The sequence below is a fragment of the Phacochoerus africanus genome, chromosome 7 (assembly GCF_016906955.1).
Source record: "Phacochoerus africanus isolate WHEZ1 chromosome 7, ROS_Pafr_v1, whole genome shotgun sequence".
NCBI classification, from domain to species: Eukaryota; Metazoa; Chordata; class Mammalia; order Artiodactyla; family Suidae; genus Phacochoerus; species Phacochoerus africanus.
Window position 1 is genome coordinate 104,159,554 of NC_062550.1, and position 18,885 is coordinate 104,178,438.

At 43.6% G+C, this 18,885-nt stretch overlaps 1 protein-coding gene and 1 long non-coding RNA gene across 7 annotated transcripts in view; one reads left to right on the forward strand and one right to left on the reverse strand.

Annotated features, from left to right (window-relative positions):
• Positions 1–15,878, reverse strand: part of ACSS3 (acyl-CoA synthetase short chain family member 3) — a 148,987-nt gene extending 133,109 nt beyond the window's left edge. For both annotated transcript variants that reach the window (XM_047788356.1, XM_047788355.1), the window contains exon 1: positions 15,335–15,878. In XM_047788356.1, the coding sequence (XP_047644312.1) occupies positions 15,335–15,642 (308 nt within the window). In that variant the 5' untranslated portion in view covers positions 15,643–15,878. The remainder of the gene's footprint in view (positions 1–15,334) is intronic.
• Positions 15,879–16,066: 188 nt separating this feature from the next.
• LOC125131580 (uncharacterized) overlaps positions 16,067–18,885 on the forward strand; it is a 76,691-nt gene continuing 73,872 nt past the window's right edge. For all 5 annotated transcript variants that reach the window (XR_007135980.1, XR_007135978.1, XR_007135977.1 and 2 more), the window contains exon 1: positions 16,067–16,167. This is a non-coding gene — a long non-coding RNA (uncharacterized LOC125131580). The remainder of the gene's footprint in view (positions 16,168–18,885) is intronic.

Consider the following 18,885-nt stretch of genomic DNA (forward strand, 5'->3'; position numbering starts at 1 on the left):
CGGGGGAGAGAGAGAAGGAGAAGGAAGGGCAGCACCAGCACCAGGCAGGACAGGAGCAAGCCAATTTGTCGACATGGTGTTGCTTCGCTCTGGCTAAGGAGACACCGGAAGAAAAGGGGGGACAAAGAGGTAAGGGTTGGAACCAACGTGCTCTAAACCTGGGGACTTTGTGACTGCATGATTTTCTGCATTCACATTACAGCGTCATCGTAACGCCCCATTTCTTTAAGTCAGTAACTCGGGCCTTCAGTGCAGGCTGACACACTGCGACGTCCTGAAGAAAGCATCCTCTGCAATGGAGGAGCCCGGAACGCAGGCTCCACGTTCATCAACTCATTCTGCGCAACACGCGGCTCGTGTCCACGGAGCGATGGGCTGAGCAAGCCCTTATCAGAGAGGAGGACTGCCTTCAGTCATTTCAGAATGTGCAGAAAGAACTCTGTCTTCCCACTGAGCCTTACAAATGGTTCTGAGATTGTTTCTACAAAGACTGTGTAACTGGGGGAGGGACACAGGGAGCATCAATTATCTCACTGTTTAAAATGATCTGAAGCCAATGGGACACAGCGTTAAGATTTTACACAGCCCAGTGTTCAGTGTCCACTAAATTATTACCTTGATTTAGTCTCTAAATATTTCCTAAGGAACAAAGCTGTGGGGCCTTATTCACAACATTTATTAATATTTTTGGAGAAAAAAAATGGACAATATACTAATTCCTCTTTGATCCAGAAAACTTCTAAGAATTCATCAGCGAGAAGGAGGAAAGAGAGAGAAAGAGGGAGGGAGAAAGGGAGAGAAAGAAGAGATGGACAATCAGACACAGAGAAAGAAATCTTTGTAATGCCATATCCAAAGAAGCAAGCCTTCTATAAATAAAAACCACCTAGGTATCAACCTGAAGGGACCGTGAAACAAACCACTTTACATGCATCCAATAATCTGAGATTCACCCAATATGTTTAAACATTCTGCACACATCAAAAATCATGGAATAGGAGTTCCCGTCGTGGCCCAACGGGAACGAACCCAACTAGGATCCAAGAGGATGCGGATCCGATCCTCAGTGGCTAAAGGATCCAGCAATGCCATCAGCTGGGGTGTAGTCCGCAGACGTGGCTCGGACCCCATGTTGCTGTGGCTGTGGCCTAGGCCGGCAGCTACAGCTCCAAGTCAACCCCTAGCCTGGGAATCTCCACATGCCGCGGATGCAGCCCTAAAAAGACACACACACAAAAAAAATTATCGTGGAATAGAGAAACTTATTCTCAGTGGGAAAATGAGCTATCAAACCATATGGACTGTATAATTCCATTTTTCTATAAGAACAAGAGAGACCTAGAGAGTCAAACGGACTTACAGACACGGATTACAGATTTCTAAAAGGCAAAACACATATGAACGTGTTCAAGAACTAGTGAATCTGAATAAGGTTTATAGTCTACTTAACTGCACTGTGACAATGTCAATTGTGGTTTTGATAATTTATCACAGTCATGTAAGAATTTACTCTATACCAAGATATATACTGAGAGTTATTTAGATATTGAACTATAATTGACATTCCACGTATTTTGGCTTTCCTAGTTTAATTATTACAATACTACTGCTTCTTTGTGGGGGAAAAGGAGGCACAAACCTAAATTTCAACCACAATTACTTCTGAATAAGAAGTATCAATGACAAGAAATCAAAACCTAGGTCTCAAACCTAAGTCTTGTGATCATAAAAACTCTGCTCTTTTTTTTTTATTTATTATTATTTTTTTTCTTTTTAGGGCCACACCCGCAGCATTTGGAAGTTCTCAGTCTAGGGATCAAATTGAAGCTATAGCTGCCGGCCTACACCACAGCCACAGCAATGCAGGATCCAAGCTCTGCTTGTGACCTACACCACAGCTCACAACAATGCTGGATCCTTAACCCACTGAGCAAGACCAGGGATCGAACCCACATCCTCATGGATCCTAGTCAGGTTCATTAACCACTGAGCCAAGAAAGGAACTCCAACCTGTGCTCTTTTAATTAAAATACACTGTATCTCCTTCAATTTCCCACCTCCGTTCTCAACAAAAGAGCCTCACACACAGAGAGAAACTAAAGCCAACTAAACTAACCAGATACCACTGAGCATAAGTTAAAACATTAAAAAAAGTAGACAAAATTTTTAGTCTTTTTTCCCCTAGTCTTATCCTAAAAATAATCTTAAGAACAATGTCAAAAACTACAGCTTTGCTCTATCCTCGCCAACTCCCACACTCTCTCCATATCACATCCTAGGAAAAAACTTTCCATTAACGTTTCAGTAATTTGAAACTTGAATACAGTGAAGCCGACTCACTTGTCCAAAGAGTTCACTATCTAGCTGGTGCTAACCGAGCCCACTATTCCTCTTTAATCTCTTTTTTGTAACTTGCCTTTTCCTAACCTTCCCATGTGTAAGCACCTCAAGAAGAAAATGAGACACTACTCAAAGGGATAAAATTAAAATTGGTTGATTCTTTCATCTATTAAAGGATTCATTCATTAGAAAATGAACACTGTTAACCAAAATGGGAGCCTGTAGGTTCTAGTTACAACTCAACAGTCAAAAGTAATGCAGAGGCGAGTTGACTATAAAATAAAGCCACTTTTTAATCCATATTTTCAGAAAACAGTACCTAGGCAGTCCGTATCACTCATGATTACTCTCCTTTTGTTACACAGGAAAAGGAAAGCTATCTTATGAGAAGCAACAACACTTTTTTCCTTGGATGCACGAAACCATACCTCAAAGTTACACTCTACCTGGACTCTCATTTAGCACCTGGAATAGAGCCTGGTATGCAGGAGACATTCAATAAGCATTTGATGAATGAACCAGAGAGAGAAGGAAAGAATGAATGAAGGAACAAATAAGTTAGGAATGAATAACTTCTAGAGCCCTCCCCCCCAAAAAAAATCCACTTTTATAAACAGAACAGGTCAATAAACACTTGTGTGTGTATATATGTGTATGTACATATATATGTGTCCCTGATTTTAACAGTGAAATAATGAGGTTAAACTAGGATTAACTGGAGAGGAAATGACACAATGAGAAGCTGATACACTCTGAGGTCTAACAGATCTGGTTTTTCATCCCAGATCTGCCACCTGCATGCTAAGTGAACATGAGCAGGTTACTTGACTCTCCCTAAAATCTTCTTTAAGAATGTATGCTCTTGAGAAGTGAAGAAAACTATGGTAAGGAGGATTACGGGTGCTATTCTTCCTGTAAAAATGTATTTTGAAATCTGTAACACTTTTTACACACACTCACTAACACACTCACCTATGTGCATGCACAAGACACTCACACAAAGATAGGTCGAGTAAAATCGTCTTTTAGGATTTCAGAGATTTGGATTTGAGTAGTAGTATTTCTACCATATACAATCTTTGGGATAATAAAAATTAATCTTTTTATAAATTAATTAAACTAAGGAAAGCAAAATTTTCATCAAATTGGATCTACCAAGCCTGTAACAACAGATTACATTTCAAACAGCTCTTGAAATATTGAGGTAAAATGAGATGTCTGAAGTAGACATATATAGAAGATCTTGAGCAGTCAGATTCAACATTTTAAAATAATAATAAAATCAGTTTTGCATTTTTCTGAAATTCAAGCTTTTAACACATTAAGGCCAGCTTTTACTTCCAATCATGTAAATATTAACATTTTTATCATTTCTGCCAATACCATCAAAGTGTCCTAGAAAAATAATACTTTAGATTATCTCAGAGCTATTAATTTTCTTTTTAAAAATGTTTACATTTATGTATACTTGATATGTAATATATTAATTTCAATGTACAACATAATGATTTGATATTTGAATACACTGAAAAATGATAGCCACGACAGGTCAAGCACCATCTGCCACCATACATAGTTGCAATTTTTTTTTATTTTCTTGTGATAAGGACTTTTAAAATTTACTCTTAGCAGCTTTCAGCTATGTAATAGAGCATGAATAACTCTAGCCACCGTGCTGAGCATGACTCCCCAAGGGCTTATTTTTCTCATAACTGGAAGTTTGTACCTTTTGATCCCCTAAACTTATTTCACCTCCCCCCGATCCCTCCCCTCTGGAATCCACCAATCTGTTGTCTACATCTATAAGCTTTGCATTTTGTTTTGTTTTGTTGTTTGCTTTGATTTTTAGTATTCACATATAAGTGAGATCATTGTCTTTCATTCCTTTTAACCAGTGAGTTTCCTTTGGTACATAAAACTCACTTACCCAGTTAACATATTTTCTAAAACAATGACTAAAAAATGATAATCTAATAACATGATATTGATATAACACTCAAATCTGAAATTCTTAGAACCTCACATATGCAGAGACAACTTTTCCAGTTCATACGCCCATGACTGGGTCTGTCCCACAAGTATTTCCCTCCTTGCAGTATGAAGGCTTTGGCTTCAGGACCACCTAAGGCATTGGAAGGATTCAAAGAATACATACAATCTTAGCACAGGGTCTGATGCAGGTTAAGTGTTGCCTAAGAGTGACTACTGCTGTATCACCGCGGTTGTTATTCTGTATCACTACTGAGAGGCAATGCATCAGTTTTAAAGAAAGTAATAGCTCAGTCATGAGCTAGAGAATAACCGCATTGGAGCTTCTTTCTCCATCTATTATAGACTCTCCAAATACTATGGTGGCTTACCCACTAAACACCCAAGGAACCATCTAACATTTTTAGATCATTTGTTCCCAAAAGTTTGGCAACACCCATGGAATAACACAGGTAAATGAAATGAGAGCGCCCACAACTCAGGGTCCTTATACTGAATTTCAAAAGTAAATTATTTATATCAGAACTAAGCTAGATGCAATAGGATTCCTAAGAAACTCATCTCTGCACTTAACATATGCCATTTATCGAGGTCTTTCCCCCCTGCACAGGGATCAAGATGAAAAGCAATGAAAGCAAAACAGCAAAGAATACTATACATGAATACATTTTAATAGTCGTCAAAATTGGGAGTTCCTGTCGTGGCGCAGCGGTTAACGAATCCGACTAGGAACCATGAGGTTGAGGGTTCGATCCCTGGCCTTGCTCAGTGGGTCAAGGATCCGGCGTTGCTGAGAGCTGTGGTGTAGGTTGTGGATGCAGCTCGAATCCCGAGTTGCTGTGGCTCTGGTGTAGGCCGGCGGCTACAGCTCCGATTAGACCCCTAGCCTGGGAACCTCCATATGCCGAGGGAGCAGCTCAAGACAAGGCAAAATGATAAAAAAAAAAAAAGAATGGTCAAAGTTGGAGTTCCCATTTTGGCTCAGCAGTTTAAGAACCCGACTAGTATCCATGAGGATGCACGTTCGATTCTTGGTCTGGCTCAGTGGGTTCAGGATCCAATGTTGCTGCAAGCTGCAGCATAGGTCGCAGATGTGGCTTAGAGCCTACATTGCTGTGGCTGTAGCACAGGCCAGCAGCTGCAGCTCTGATTTGATCCCTGGCCTGGGAATTTCCATATACCACAGGTGCAGCCCTAAAAAGAAAAATTAAAGCAATTAAAATAATCAAAATCTACAACGTCCATAATTATAAACATACAAGTCCTAGTATTTTCTTTTACTGAGAGGTTGGAGGAAATGAAAATTTTCAAATATTCCTAACTAGATGAATTAGGCTATTTATCACCACGTTCTCATAAAAATACTATTATAAGTAATGAATAACGTGGCCATTGTAGATTTTCCTGAAGTCAGAAAACCAACAGAGCATTTTAAAGGAAGGTGTTAATATTGCTTTCTACTGTCCATGAAACACTTAAGTAGGTAACACTTAATATAAGGCCCCTCTTACCCTACATTTGGGACTGTTGTACACATTCTAAATATTTTATACATAAAAACAATATATTTTTTCAAAGAGCATCAGTCTACTACTCCAGATCTGATATGTACATTTTCCAAATATTCTAAGATACAGATCCATATTTTAAAAATTACTTTTAGTGGATTTCAGTGGAAAAGGGCTAAGAAGAGAAATTAAAATTAAGACAATTAATATAGAAACAAGATAATGTAGTATACACTTAGCCTATTCAGACTGCCTGGGTTCAAACTAGAGGTCTGCTACTCCCTAATTTTATATGTTTAGACAAGTTTTTCTTTTCTTTTCTTTTTTTTATCTTTTTTGGACTGCACCCACAGCATATGGAGGTTCCCAGGCTAGGGGTCAAATCGGAGCTGTAGATGCTGGCCTGCACCACAGCCACAGCAACATGGAAGCTGCATGTGCAACCTACACCACAGCTCATGGCAATGCTGCATCCTTAACCCCCAGAGCAAGGCCAGGGATTGAACCAGCGTCCTCAGGGATGCGAGTCGGGTTCGTTAACCACCGAGCCACTCTCTGAATCTCCATTTCCACACCTGCTAAATGAGAATACTAGTTGACCCTACCTCACAGGTTGTTACTATTAAATAAATACTAAATAAACTCAAGCACTTAGTTTCGTACCTGGTTCATAGCCTGGATGCTACAGAACTTGGCTGTTTGCGCCACATGGTAGACACTGTTGACAGGCACCAGCGCAGTCAACCACTCAACAGTCCTGTGAGTAGTTACAGTATTTTACCATCAATAGAGACAGCTTGGATTACATTCACCAACAACGGCAAACTCTCAACACCGTGCAAAAAATAACATTTCCCACTCATGCAACTTTGCTGGGGCATCAAGGGGGCTCCCCCAAGGACTGTGCAGCAACCCAGGCCGCACGTGCCTCCCACATGGCTCCGACAGATGAGAGAGGAGTAAAGATTGAAGCACCAGCAACAACAAATCGTTTCCTCTGGATGGTGAAACCAGATCCTCCTGTGTGCTCTGAAGCAGAGCTGTTGCATAATCATTCCCATCAGTCGCCCTTTGACAATTATGTGGAACACGGAACTGTTCAAAGAGTGCAATTTAAATGTTAACCCAAAAATCATTTTGTTTTCTCTCCTAATAATGATCCGCAACACTTCTTCCCCTCCCCACCAAAAGAGAGTATCACACAAATTCCCGTTCGTCGTACCAGCAAACTTCTTTAGGCCTTGATTAAGCAGGGAGAGTTGAGAGGAAGGCAGTGTCAGGGCATTTGTGGTTTAGAAAAGCACTTAACTCTCAACTGAGAATCAATGAAACTCTATGAAAATTTAAAAAAAGAAAAAGTGTGGGGAGAAAGCAAAGTGGGATTTGTGCAAAAGCAGACTTTTCTAAACTCCATGCTGTTGCTTACGGTTATTTTAGCAAAGAGTCAATAATAATGATTTTATGTCCCTCTGGCTACTACATTTTTTTGCAGTTTATTGTACTAATTCTTTTTGCACAAGCACCTCTATTGATCATGTCTACATCAGATACTGAGCATTCTTTTTTCTTGGTCTTCTCCAATTTCTTTTCCTTAACTGATATATCTACTTAGGAGAGACATCTTAAAATATATATATATACTTGGGAAATCTTATTCCAACATCAAAACCTAAGGAGAAGGTATTCCTATTGTCCAGAGTTATGTCAAGTCAAAGACCTAGAATTTATTTTTTTTTCCATTTTTTAAAGCTTTATTGAAATACAGTTTTATAATATTGTGCCATTTTTTGCTGTACAGCAAAGTGACCAAGTCATACATATATATATATATACATATGTTACCTTTCTTATCTTTTTTTTTTTTTTTTGCTTTTTGCTTTTCAGGGCTGCACCTGCAGCATATGGAAGTTCACACCCTAGGGGCTGAATCAGAGCTACAGCTGCCGGCCTACACCACAGCGACAGGAACACGCGATCTGAGCCACGTCTGCGACCTACACCACAGCTCACAGCAACATCGGATCCTCGACCCACGGAGCCAGGACAGGGATCGAACCCGAATTCTCATGGATGCTAGTTGGATTCGTTTCTGCTGCACCACAGCAGGAACCCCTCCTGTATTATCTTCTATCATGGAAAAAGACTAGACTTCGGATACCTTCCTCCCACTTCAGGGCAGCTCATCTTTTAGATCAGTAAAATGTACTACTTACCTAAAAGCCATAAATCAAAATCTACCCTTCTCTGACATTTTAAAAATCTTTTTTCACCTTTTCTAAAATTTCAACTGGACTCATCAAACTCGAAATTCTTAAAACTTCAACTGTCCTAGACACCCAAAGAATCCTATGCCATGTTCCTTACCTCACTTGGTCGTAATTACAGCAAAAGCAAATATCACTAATACCTTTTATAACAGGTTCTCTAACCCCATGGTTAAAGGTTAAATAAAGATTTGAGTGCTACATGTACATGTGTGTCCTAAAACTATAATTTAAAGAGGTTATGACATTTATATATATGATCACAAACATTCATTAGCCTCCCTCTTGCAAATGTCCTTTCACAACGGAAAGCAATGACCTCCCTTGTGGAGGTGCTGCTTGAAAGTGGGAATTCTTGAAAAAAGAAGAAAATGAAAAAGCAGCAAATAACTGCAACCACTAGATTCTTTCTCTCAACTAACAGTGTAGGGCCTGGACAACGGCAAAGCAAGCTGCCTTCCTGGAGGTGCTAAGAATTTGGACTTTCCCCCCCACTCCCTAGTTGAGTGGTCACAGCTGATTGAATTTCCATCGTTTATTGACTGGGCCCTTTGTCAGGCAATCCATCCTCGCTTGTGTAATCACAGCATTCCCGGAGTTCAACTCTCTTCTGTCCTGATGGTTCAGCAGCACGACAGACTGAGAAAATGAGATACAGCACAGCACCAAGCCACTGACCTTGAGAATATCCAATAAGGACCATCTTTTAAAATGGGTCTCTCTTGACAAGGTTATCTGAGAGAAGAGACTGCTAACAGGCCATTGTGCATGCTGACCATGTACCTTCTTAAAACACGTTTTGCATTTATAAAAAAAAATGACAATTTAAATGTGAAACATACAGCACTGCGTAAAATACGAGGAATAAATTCATTTCATTGAGAGTTTGCCAAAACAGGACAAATGTTTCACCTTTAGATAACACAGTCACCTTCCAACCAGATTAAATATGACTTTATTAATATCTGATAATTCTGAAGGAAATTTCACAGAATCCAGACAGAAAGAAGCGGGAAAAGAAAAAGAAAGGACTGAATTTACCCAACAGTTTAATGTAGCTGATCCATCCGTTGCCAAAGAATCAACATTCAGTGGAGGCATGAAATTACTTTTTGGTTACGTAAAATCCACATTAGTTCCCTTATCTGTTTTCCTTTAAAAGAACGTCAACCTCACAGAAAAGCTGCACATACAAGGACTTGTCTTCCCTTCTAAACCCCTGACATGATGTCTGCAACCTCAGAATAAGGTACCACATGAACAAGTACTAGTTATCTTTTTTTCCAGCTATCTGGTCTCCCTGCCAAACTCACAATCGCATGCTTTGCAGTACACAACGCAACAAAAAAGATCTACTGAGCAGCTTTGCATTCCACCTTCTACCCGTTCCCGCTTCGTTTCTTCCATTAACTTCTGGTATCTAAAGAAAAGAAAAGATAAGCAACCACACAAAGTTCAGCTTGTTAAAAAAGAAGAGGAATCAGAAGGAGGAGGAGGCCTGTTGATGGGAAATAGGTTTCGCCACCAGCAAAAGTCCCTTCATTTCCATTCCACAGGTTTTTTTCACTTCGGCCTCATGGTTCCCAGTCGGATTGTTAACCACTGCGCCACGACGGGAACTCCCTTTCTGTGTATTTTAACAATCATTTTTTCCCTTCCATTTGTCTCCAAAGTTCAGTCCTTGGTGTTAGGTCCCCCCTGCCCCCTCCCTCTATCTTCGCCCTTCCCCGCCTCAATATTGCTCTCTCCACTCAACCTTCACCCAGCTCTAGCTTTCACCTCGTTACAAATTTCAGCCAAATCTGTATGTCTCCATCAAGCCCTTGCTTGCCCAGTTTTCAACCCATTTGACTTAAGCTCATAATTCCTCCCCTTGGATATTTGAGTCAAATTCTCATGGTTACCCTAACTTCTTTCCTTCCCTGGACCCCACTGTCAGGCTGTCACTGTGACTCATTTAGCCCAGACTGCAGCTACTGGGTTCCAGCCAAGTGCTGTCATGTGAAAATGCGGACCTACTGCTGACAGAGAGTCTCCCTCTTTTAAGAGAAGCCCCCAAAACTGTATTGTTAAAGGACATTTGTTTTAGATGAAATCTTCCAATGTTGAAAACACTGACAACTACTTTAAAGAAATAAACAAACAAACAAACAAACAAAAAAAAAAAAACCCAGCACCCACGTCAAGCAAAACCTCTCTGCAGACCTAAGAGTCAGGTTATGTCTTGTAGCCTAAAAGTGATGACATATGCCTTAGCTTGCCATGCTCAGCCATCTAAAATCACCCTGAAACTACCTTCTGATTTCAAGGAGCACTAACTCCAAAAAACCACCCCAAGCCCACGGGTCTCCCATTCTCTCCTACAAGCTTACTTGGTTCCTTCTCATCTCTCTGCCTCTGTCATGCTTGTTCTCCACACGAACGTGTTTTGCTTCCTCTCTCAATCTTACTTTAAGATTGAGTTCAAATGCTGCCACTTCTCTGAAAACTTCCTGGACCGTATGAGCTTATGGGAATACCTCGTCCCTATTTCAGAGACATTAATACCTAGTACTGTGGGTCAGGCACTGTCCTAGACACTGCGCATGCTCCGGAGCCCTCTCACTATAATCCTAAGAAATTGACACCAACGTTATCCCCAATTTACCAGTGAGGGTACTGAAACCTGTCCAAGGTAAGAGGCAGAGGCTGTTTCTTGTTTCAGTGCAGAAGAGAAAATTCAAGTTCTGATCATCCATTGTGTGACATGTGTTTTGTGCCAGAAAAACGTAATTTAAATCCCACATGACTCACCAGACCCTTCACGATACGGCCCTCTCTATTCCCTGACCACAGCAGCCTAGCCACACTAGCCTCTTTCTTTTTTTTTTTTTTTATAATTTTTTTTTATTTTCCCACTGTACAGCAAGGGGGTCAGGTTATCCTTACATGTATACATTACAATTACATTTTTTCCCCCACCCTTTCTTCTGTTGCAACATGAGTATCTAGACAAAGTTCTCAATGCTATTCAGCAGGATCTCCTTGTAAATCTATTCTAAGTTGTGTCTTTCTTTCTAGAATTTACTGAGCTACTTCATACATGGCCTTTGCACGTGCTGTTTTCTTTGTTTGGAGTGTTCCTCCCTGCTTCTGACTTCTAATTCCCACTCATTGTGATCTCAATTAAACCATTATTTTCTTTTTCTTTTCTTTTTTTTTTTTTTGGCTTTTTGCCTTTTCTAGGGCTGCTCCCACGGGCATATGGAGGTTCCCAGGCTAGGGGTCGAAACGGAGCTGTAGCCGCGCCTACACCACAGCCACAGCAACACGGGACTGGAGCCATGTGTGCAACATTCACCACAGCTTACGGCAACACCCGATCCTTAACCCACTGAGCCACGATGGGAACTGCAAACCATTATTTTTTTAAGACTCCTACACGATCCTTCCAAAAACAATTATGTTAAATCCCCCATTAACCACTGTATTTCATAGCATCCACTGCAACTCAAAATAAACAGTTTTAGAGGACTTTATTTAATGTATACCTCTGCTACTGCTGCGTAGTGAGTTTCTTTACTATATCTTTCATCATTTTCTGTGTACTGCATCCTCAGTGAGTGAGTGATTTGTCTCTAGCACTTTATGAGGCATTTTAAGACTTGGAGAGATGGAGCCACCTTTATCTGCACGTCAAAGCTAGTAAGAAACTGAGATCTTGCATGTTAAAAACCCTACACAACTTTTACTACAGAGATGTTAACCCAACCAAAATCATTTTCTAGTATTCTCATTAGTCTGAGACTTTCTTTTTTAGCTTAGATTCACTACTAATACATACTAAATTCTAAATCATATAGTATATGAGAATCTGATGACTGAATGCTGTTTAAATAAAAAGAAACTAAAATAGGATTACAATAGTTCCAGAGAAAAACTGATGACCCAGTGAACTGCCTAATTCTTGAGAGTGGCAGCTGGATTTCAATTTCAGGATAGGCAGCAGAATGTCTAATTCCCTGGGAGAAAATAAGCAAAACATCCATTCCGTTGGTCTAGGATTAGAGGAATGTCTAGGAGTTCCAACTGCTTCACCTTAGATTGCAGTTTTCCACTGAAGTCTCCATAACAAACTTTATTTCCTCCAAAGCCAGGTGTCAGGAAGGGGAATTAACCAATAGACTATGAGGCATGGTAGTTCTTCACATTCCTAAAGCACCTGCATGTCATTTGGTTTTTAAAGGTTGCGGTGATTGCAGCGCCACAAAGGCACTTTACAGCCCTATTCGGTGCAATGGAAAGTCTCTTCAGTATGACACCCTTAAAGATTTCTATTCCATGCTCATGTTACTGCACCTGTAACCTGCTGTTGGGGAGTTTATGCCATTATGCAAGCTAAGAAGCATTACTATTTAAGTGCTGGGCTTTTCATAGCCCTGTGGACCCAGAGGGGCGTTTAATGAAAAATAAAGAGATGAGCTTAGAGCAGGGAAGGAGAACTCCTGTTGCCTCTGAGGAGCCAAAGAACATCAGAGACCTCGAGCACGTGTTTGTCACCTCCACTTAGGAGGAAACAATCAGCTGTCGAACCAGAGGGCAGCTTCAAAAGTAAGCCAAGCACCTTCACGTGGAACTGTGCCTGTAAACACTTAGGATCGCCCAAAGTCATACATAATTAAAAACCATCAAATCCATTTATCCTGTTATCTATCACGTTTTAAACTCATAGGTCTGTTCTGCCCTAGAATCTAGGGCTATAAAGATAAAAAAAAAAAAAAAAAAAAAAAAAGAAAAGAAAAGAAAGGCCTCCCCCATGAGTTCACCTTTGTAGGAGAAAAAAATGTTCACCAATGAGGAGTACCTGCAAAGCGGATTCAAATGGAAATCTGGTATTGACTGACATTTCAGATGAGATGTAAGGCCTCCCACCTCTACTTGCCTCTCCAACTCTGCCAACTCAACTTCTTCCGAAGATTGAATCGCACTGCCAAAATAAACAGAAACTCAAGGACTTATCTCTTATTCACATTGATCTTTTTGGCCGCAATAAAACAGGTACGGCCACAGGATTCCCAGAGTACAAAGAAGAAGAATTCAGAGTCGGCGCTGTCAGCTGTCAGTGATCTACAATGTATTAAATTTTTAAAATACGTACAAGGGTCCTTTGGCAAAAATCCTCACGGAAAACAACGTTTTTTGGCACAATTTTAGAACATTTAGGCAAGCAACTAAAAATTAAGAAAGAATAACTTAGAAAATCTCCAGGTCTTAACTGTCCGTTTTGATGGACGCCTTGGCTTCCACATTCTCTGCAATTCCTTGAGCCCTTACCGATTTCAACTAATCCTCTAGAAACCTGTCCTTTCCTTTTCATTGCCACTGCCACTGCCACAGGTCCGACCCTCCCTGGTTTCTACTTGGAACATCCCAGTGACTTTTTTTTGCTTTTTAGGGCTGCATCGCAGCATATGGAGGTTCCCGGGCTAAGGCGGGTCCAATCGGAGCTGCGGCCGGCTGACGCCAGAGCCACAGCAACATCAGATCTGAGCGGTGTCTGCAGCCTACACCACAGCTCACAGCAACCTGGGATCCTTCACCCACTGAGCCAGGCCAGGGATGGAACCCGCAACCTCATGGTTCCTAGTGGGATTCATTTCCACTGCACCACCATGGCAACTTCCCCAGTGACTTCTTGAGTTCTCTGCACACAGTTTTATGGGAAGGATAGTACCATACTTTACGACAGATACGTGGGCACATAATTTGGAGAACACATTCGTAGACAAGACAATAATGTGTTTTTTGATCTGAGAAACACTAGGCAGATTTCCTCCATGAAACTAGAAGAGCTATTCTTGCTCTAACCTGTACAGGGTCTGTATCATTTGAGACGGTGGTCTTAATCCTTCACCAAGTTAACTGACTTACTAGTTCCACATTTATTTATGAGAAAACTGAAGTACAGAGAGGTTAAGTAACCCGCCTATGAACACACAGCTAGTACCTCCAAGAGTCAAACCTCGAACCCAGAATTCTGGCACCAGAGATCATTCTCTGAACCATTAAGAGTCTCCCCACGTAGGAACTATGTAGTATTCTCTGGTGCATATCCAGTGTCTGGCTCCCCGCCACACAGGTAAGAGAGGATCAGTTAAACAGTACTGAAAAAACTGAACGGGATGGGGAAATGTGCTTGGGTTCTGAAGGTAAAACCATGTAAACAGCTCCAACCACTCAGGAGAAGACAAGACAAGGTGGTGACACAGGACAGGCTCTGGTGGCGACGCTCTTCTCCAAGTTCCCTGTTCCCAACACTTGTTGAATGCAAGCCTGACCGTGTCATTCCCCCAGCTGGGAACTTGGAAACGGTTCTGGGAAAGCCCATGTGCTCTTCTGAAAACTTGTACAGGAAACACTGTTCCCTAATGGCTGGCATTTGAGAGTTACCAAACTCTTAGGGGCTAGGCACGCCACCCAAAGGGCAGCCACAACTCCTGAGTTCTAGCCTGAGTGACCCAACCTTAACATACTGGCAAATATGGCATGTATTCTACAATGTATCTCCGTTTGCGGTAATACAGAAAGAATGTTTTTAACGACTTATGATTGCAATTCTAGAATTAAAAAAAAAAAGTTATTCTGACCACCTGCCTCCATGTGCATTCCTTCTGGGTGCCCCACACTGCAGCTTCATATATGGGACAGGGCTATGGATCTAACCTGTCCCACAGTGATTCACAAACCACATCGACAGTCAAATTTCAACCTGAGTTCCACCTCCTGGACTTCAATAATTCGGACCTTGTCGACTTTGAGAAAACATGCATCCTTCCAAACCCGACTTAGGGGCGAGCTTAGTGAAGTCTCTGCTCAACTCTCTTCCTTCCCAACACGCCCCTAAAGTATCAGTCTGCTTGCGGTTGTTTACGTGGCCGCCTCCCCCCCCCCCCCTCGCGAGGCTGTGCTGTCCCGGTAACCGGCTCTCCGGCTCTGGCTTTAGGCCACTTCACAGCGCAGAGCCCAGCGGGGCAGGTAGATCGAGGGTCTACAGGAAGCTGGGCTCCCAACACGTAACCGCGTCCCTCAAGACAAGGCAAGAAAGCTGACTATGGAATTGAAATGAAACCCAAATTAAAAGTTCTCAACACATCTCCGGTCTTTCGTTCCCCAAAGAACTCCAGGTTCACGCGCAGGGGACGCCGAGCCTGGGCGCCCAAAAGAAACAGCGGCGGAGGCGGAGGAACCACTCACCAACTGGTGGAAGACGAATGTCTGTTCTCCAGCGTTTTGGTCCACGGCTTGTACCAGCTAATCTGCTCCGCGGCTTTGCCCCAGAACCTCTCGGGGTCGGCCACCGAGGCCGCGAAGTGGCGCTTGTACTCGCCGCAGCTCGAGGACAGCACCCGGCAGCCCCGGCCCGCGAGAGCTCCCCGCGGGCCGGGGGCCACGAACGCTCTGCGGGCCAGGCCGGCTCCCCGAGCTGGAGAGGACGCGGGCAGGGGCCCCCCGAGTCCCCCGGCGCTGGTGACTTTGCGACACTGCAGCCACGACGGCTTCATCGTCGCTGCCGCCGGCGTCCCCCTGCTTGCAGGCTGCGCTGCCCGCGGTCCCGAGCGCCCTCCTGGGGCGACCCCTGGGGCGCTCGCGACGCTCCGGGGCCCGAGGGGAGCGAGCGGGAAGCGGGGGCAAATTCCGAGGTGTCCCCGGAGCCCGGGAGTTTGAAAGTCACCCTAGAGTCGCCGGGAAAAACCGACCTGGAGCGACGGGGGAAGAGGCCACAGGCTGCCGCGGGCGGGGCGGGGCGGGCGGGGGGTCCCGACGTCCCGGGGGCGGGGCCTGGGGCGGGGCGGGCGGGGGTCCCGACGCCCCGGGGGCGGGGGCGGGGGCGGGCGGGGGTCCCGACGCCCCGGGAGCGGGGCCGGGGGCGGGGCGGGCGGGGGTCCCGACGTCCCGGGGGCGGGGCCGGGGGCGGGGCGCCGAGCGCGGCGCCGCGGGAAACCCAGCCTCCTGCGGCGCCCACGCCGCCCCGCAGCGGGGAACAAACGCCTTCCAATCGAAAGACCGTCTCCCGGGTACCCCTAAAGGTGAGGCCGGCGGACCCACCTCACTCTCAGTTTTACAACAAACAAGTTTCGTGCAGTGCCTCCGGCGGGATCTTTGGAGCGCGAGCGGGTGCCCGCGGCCCGGCCTCTGGCCTGCCGCCGGGAACCACCGAGCTGGGCGCCGCGGCCCGGGCCCCTGCAGTGTCACCTTTTATTTATTATTTTTTACACAATGCTCCATTTAAAAAAACGAGTGGTTCCAGGGCAGGGACTGCTCCAGGATTTCCTGACAGCTGAGAGAGGAGGAGGCGTGAAGGGAGGTTGCCCAACGTTATAGTGAAGAGCCGGGTGGGAGTGATTGAGAAGTCGCAGGGGGGAGGGAACCCGGTGGGGATGCGAATGCACCTGCGGACTAGACCCCCCACAGGCTCCAGGCAGAAAGCTGAAGACTTGTTGCTTTTCCCTCCCTTCCCATTTGCCTCTTTGGAGTTTTTTTGGCTGTTTTTTGATGGGGGTGGGGGGTGGGGAATGAAGCCAAAAGCAAGAGCAAAGTCAAGATGAAATGAATCACAAGAGAAAAAAAGGAACCTGAGGAAAATTAAAAGAGATACTGAGTTTAATTACTGTCGCGGTTTAATCTTCTTCAAACTCCTTCACTGGTTTTTTTACCCCCGTGAGATTCCGATAGGATCTCGTTTGCCTTCTGTTACGCCAAACACACTCTTTTTTTGTGTGATAGTATTTGCACCTGTAAATAAATATGTGCTTTCGAAACTCCGAAGTGAGAAATAATGAACGAGCAGATCCTAGGAAGAGTGTAAACCTGAGAAGCTGTAAACAGATTGTTTTCTGCAGGAAAGAATAATGTGGAGATAAAGGTTAAACAGAACAGAGATAAATCTATTGCAAAACAGAGACTGTTTCTTCAAATAACCACGCCAGCTATTGTCTTTCAACTAAGAAACAAGGCCCTAGAGGCTTCCGTAACACCTGCAGCCTACTCTCTTCCAAAGGCTTCCTGGCAAGTGATTTTCATTAGCAAAAGGCCCTTGTCCCTATTTAAATGCAGAGAAAATTACCAAGGGCAGTAATGGCCTAGCCCCCTCCTTTCCTCTGCCCAGGTGTGTACTGCTACTGCCAGGAGGACTAGATCCTCTGACCCCCCCAAACCATCCGCTATTGTGTTACAGTGAAGTCCATCGGAGTCATCCGCTTAGCAAATAGGTGAGCCCCTGCATTGTGTAAAGGCTGATTTGTGGTGGGGGGAGTGGCTGGGGGAACCGAAAGAAGCTAGCAGATCACTACGGGCTCCTACTGGGTCTCTCTACACGGTGCTGGCACTTTGAAATATGTTAGGTCCGGTGTTTCGCCAGAGGAGTACTAAGAAGCAGCTGCGATCCCCATGTTTTCCACGTTGAGGCAGTGGGATGGCGCTCCTGGCACACCTGTAAGCCACCGGGCACAGGCTTCTCCCCCTGGAAAGTTCTGCCACTTCGCCAGAGCAGACTGTTGAAGTATGATCCTTTTATCTCTGTGTCCCAAAGTAAGTAAGGTGGGGAATCTAAGTCCATGGTTCTCAGACTAGGCTGATCATCTCCCTATTTAAAAGAAGAAAGATTTTAGACTTCAGATAAAATATGACAAAGCGAAATACCCACACCCATTCCTCTTCTTCTGTAAACCTCAGTGAAAAAGTTCAGTGGTGCTGGTGGTGCCGGTAAAACCCTAGGAAACAAAGACAATAGGAGAGGACAAGAAACCAAGTGAGGGAATGGAAAGAAGATGAATTCGTGGTATATGACTTAAGGGGTAGAGGGGGAAGCTGAGTGTCACTACTGTTGCAGGAGAAAATGGATGTCGTCTTGGGGAAGCTGAAGGATTTGAAGAGCCCATGTTGTGCTGAAGGTTCAGGATGAAGATGAAGGCCTTAAAAAGAAAAGGACTAATTAAATGATTGTGTGAAATGAAGGTCGACAACCCTCCCTCCCCAGCACCCATGGCTGAAACCATTTTCTCTGGGTCAACAAAACACTGTCTTATTTTCAGGAATTTTACAAAACGGATTGTGAGCATAGGTTCTTCCTTTTCAAGCCAAGGGAAGAGAATGAGTGAAGGCCAGTCCAGAGGGGAGTGTGCAGGTAGAACAGGCGTGGGCTGTAAGACTAGAAACTTCTGCTGGAACCAGAGCAGGAGCTGCAAAGTAGTGTCCCACGCAGGCCTGGACTTGAGGGTAGACCTCAAAGCCTGTTGACTAGTTCCTACACGTATGAAAAGCTTGAAAGCATTAGTCTCAGTTTGAATCCTAGTATTGTCCCTGTATTAGGTGGGAAAACTAGGAAAATGTACTCCTTTCCTTGCATTTTAATTTCGGTATCTTTAGTTTGAGGCTGATCATCCTCACCTCACAGGATCGTTCAAAGATTTAAATATGTGCAAATTGCACAGCAAACCAAGGTGATTTAAAGCCTATGAGCAAACAGCCAGTCCAAAAAAAATCAACCCCCCAAACCTCCAGCTTCATTCACATCCTTAAAATGTTATAGTCAGAAATTTTTGAAATTATTTTCATTGAAACATGCATGTACATTCTGTACTGCTTTAAAAAATAAAATTATGTTTTTAACTGATGTGGGGACAGGATACTCAATTTTTTCAGTATTCAAACCTCCAAAATTCCTGCTTTTTATAATACATGCAGTATTTATTCCATAATATGTCTACAAATGATGCATTTAATATGCTATTCAAGGTGACTCTTTA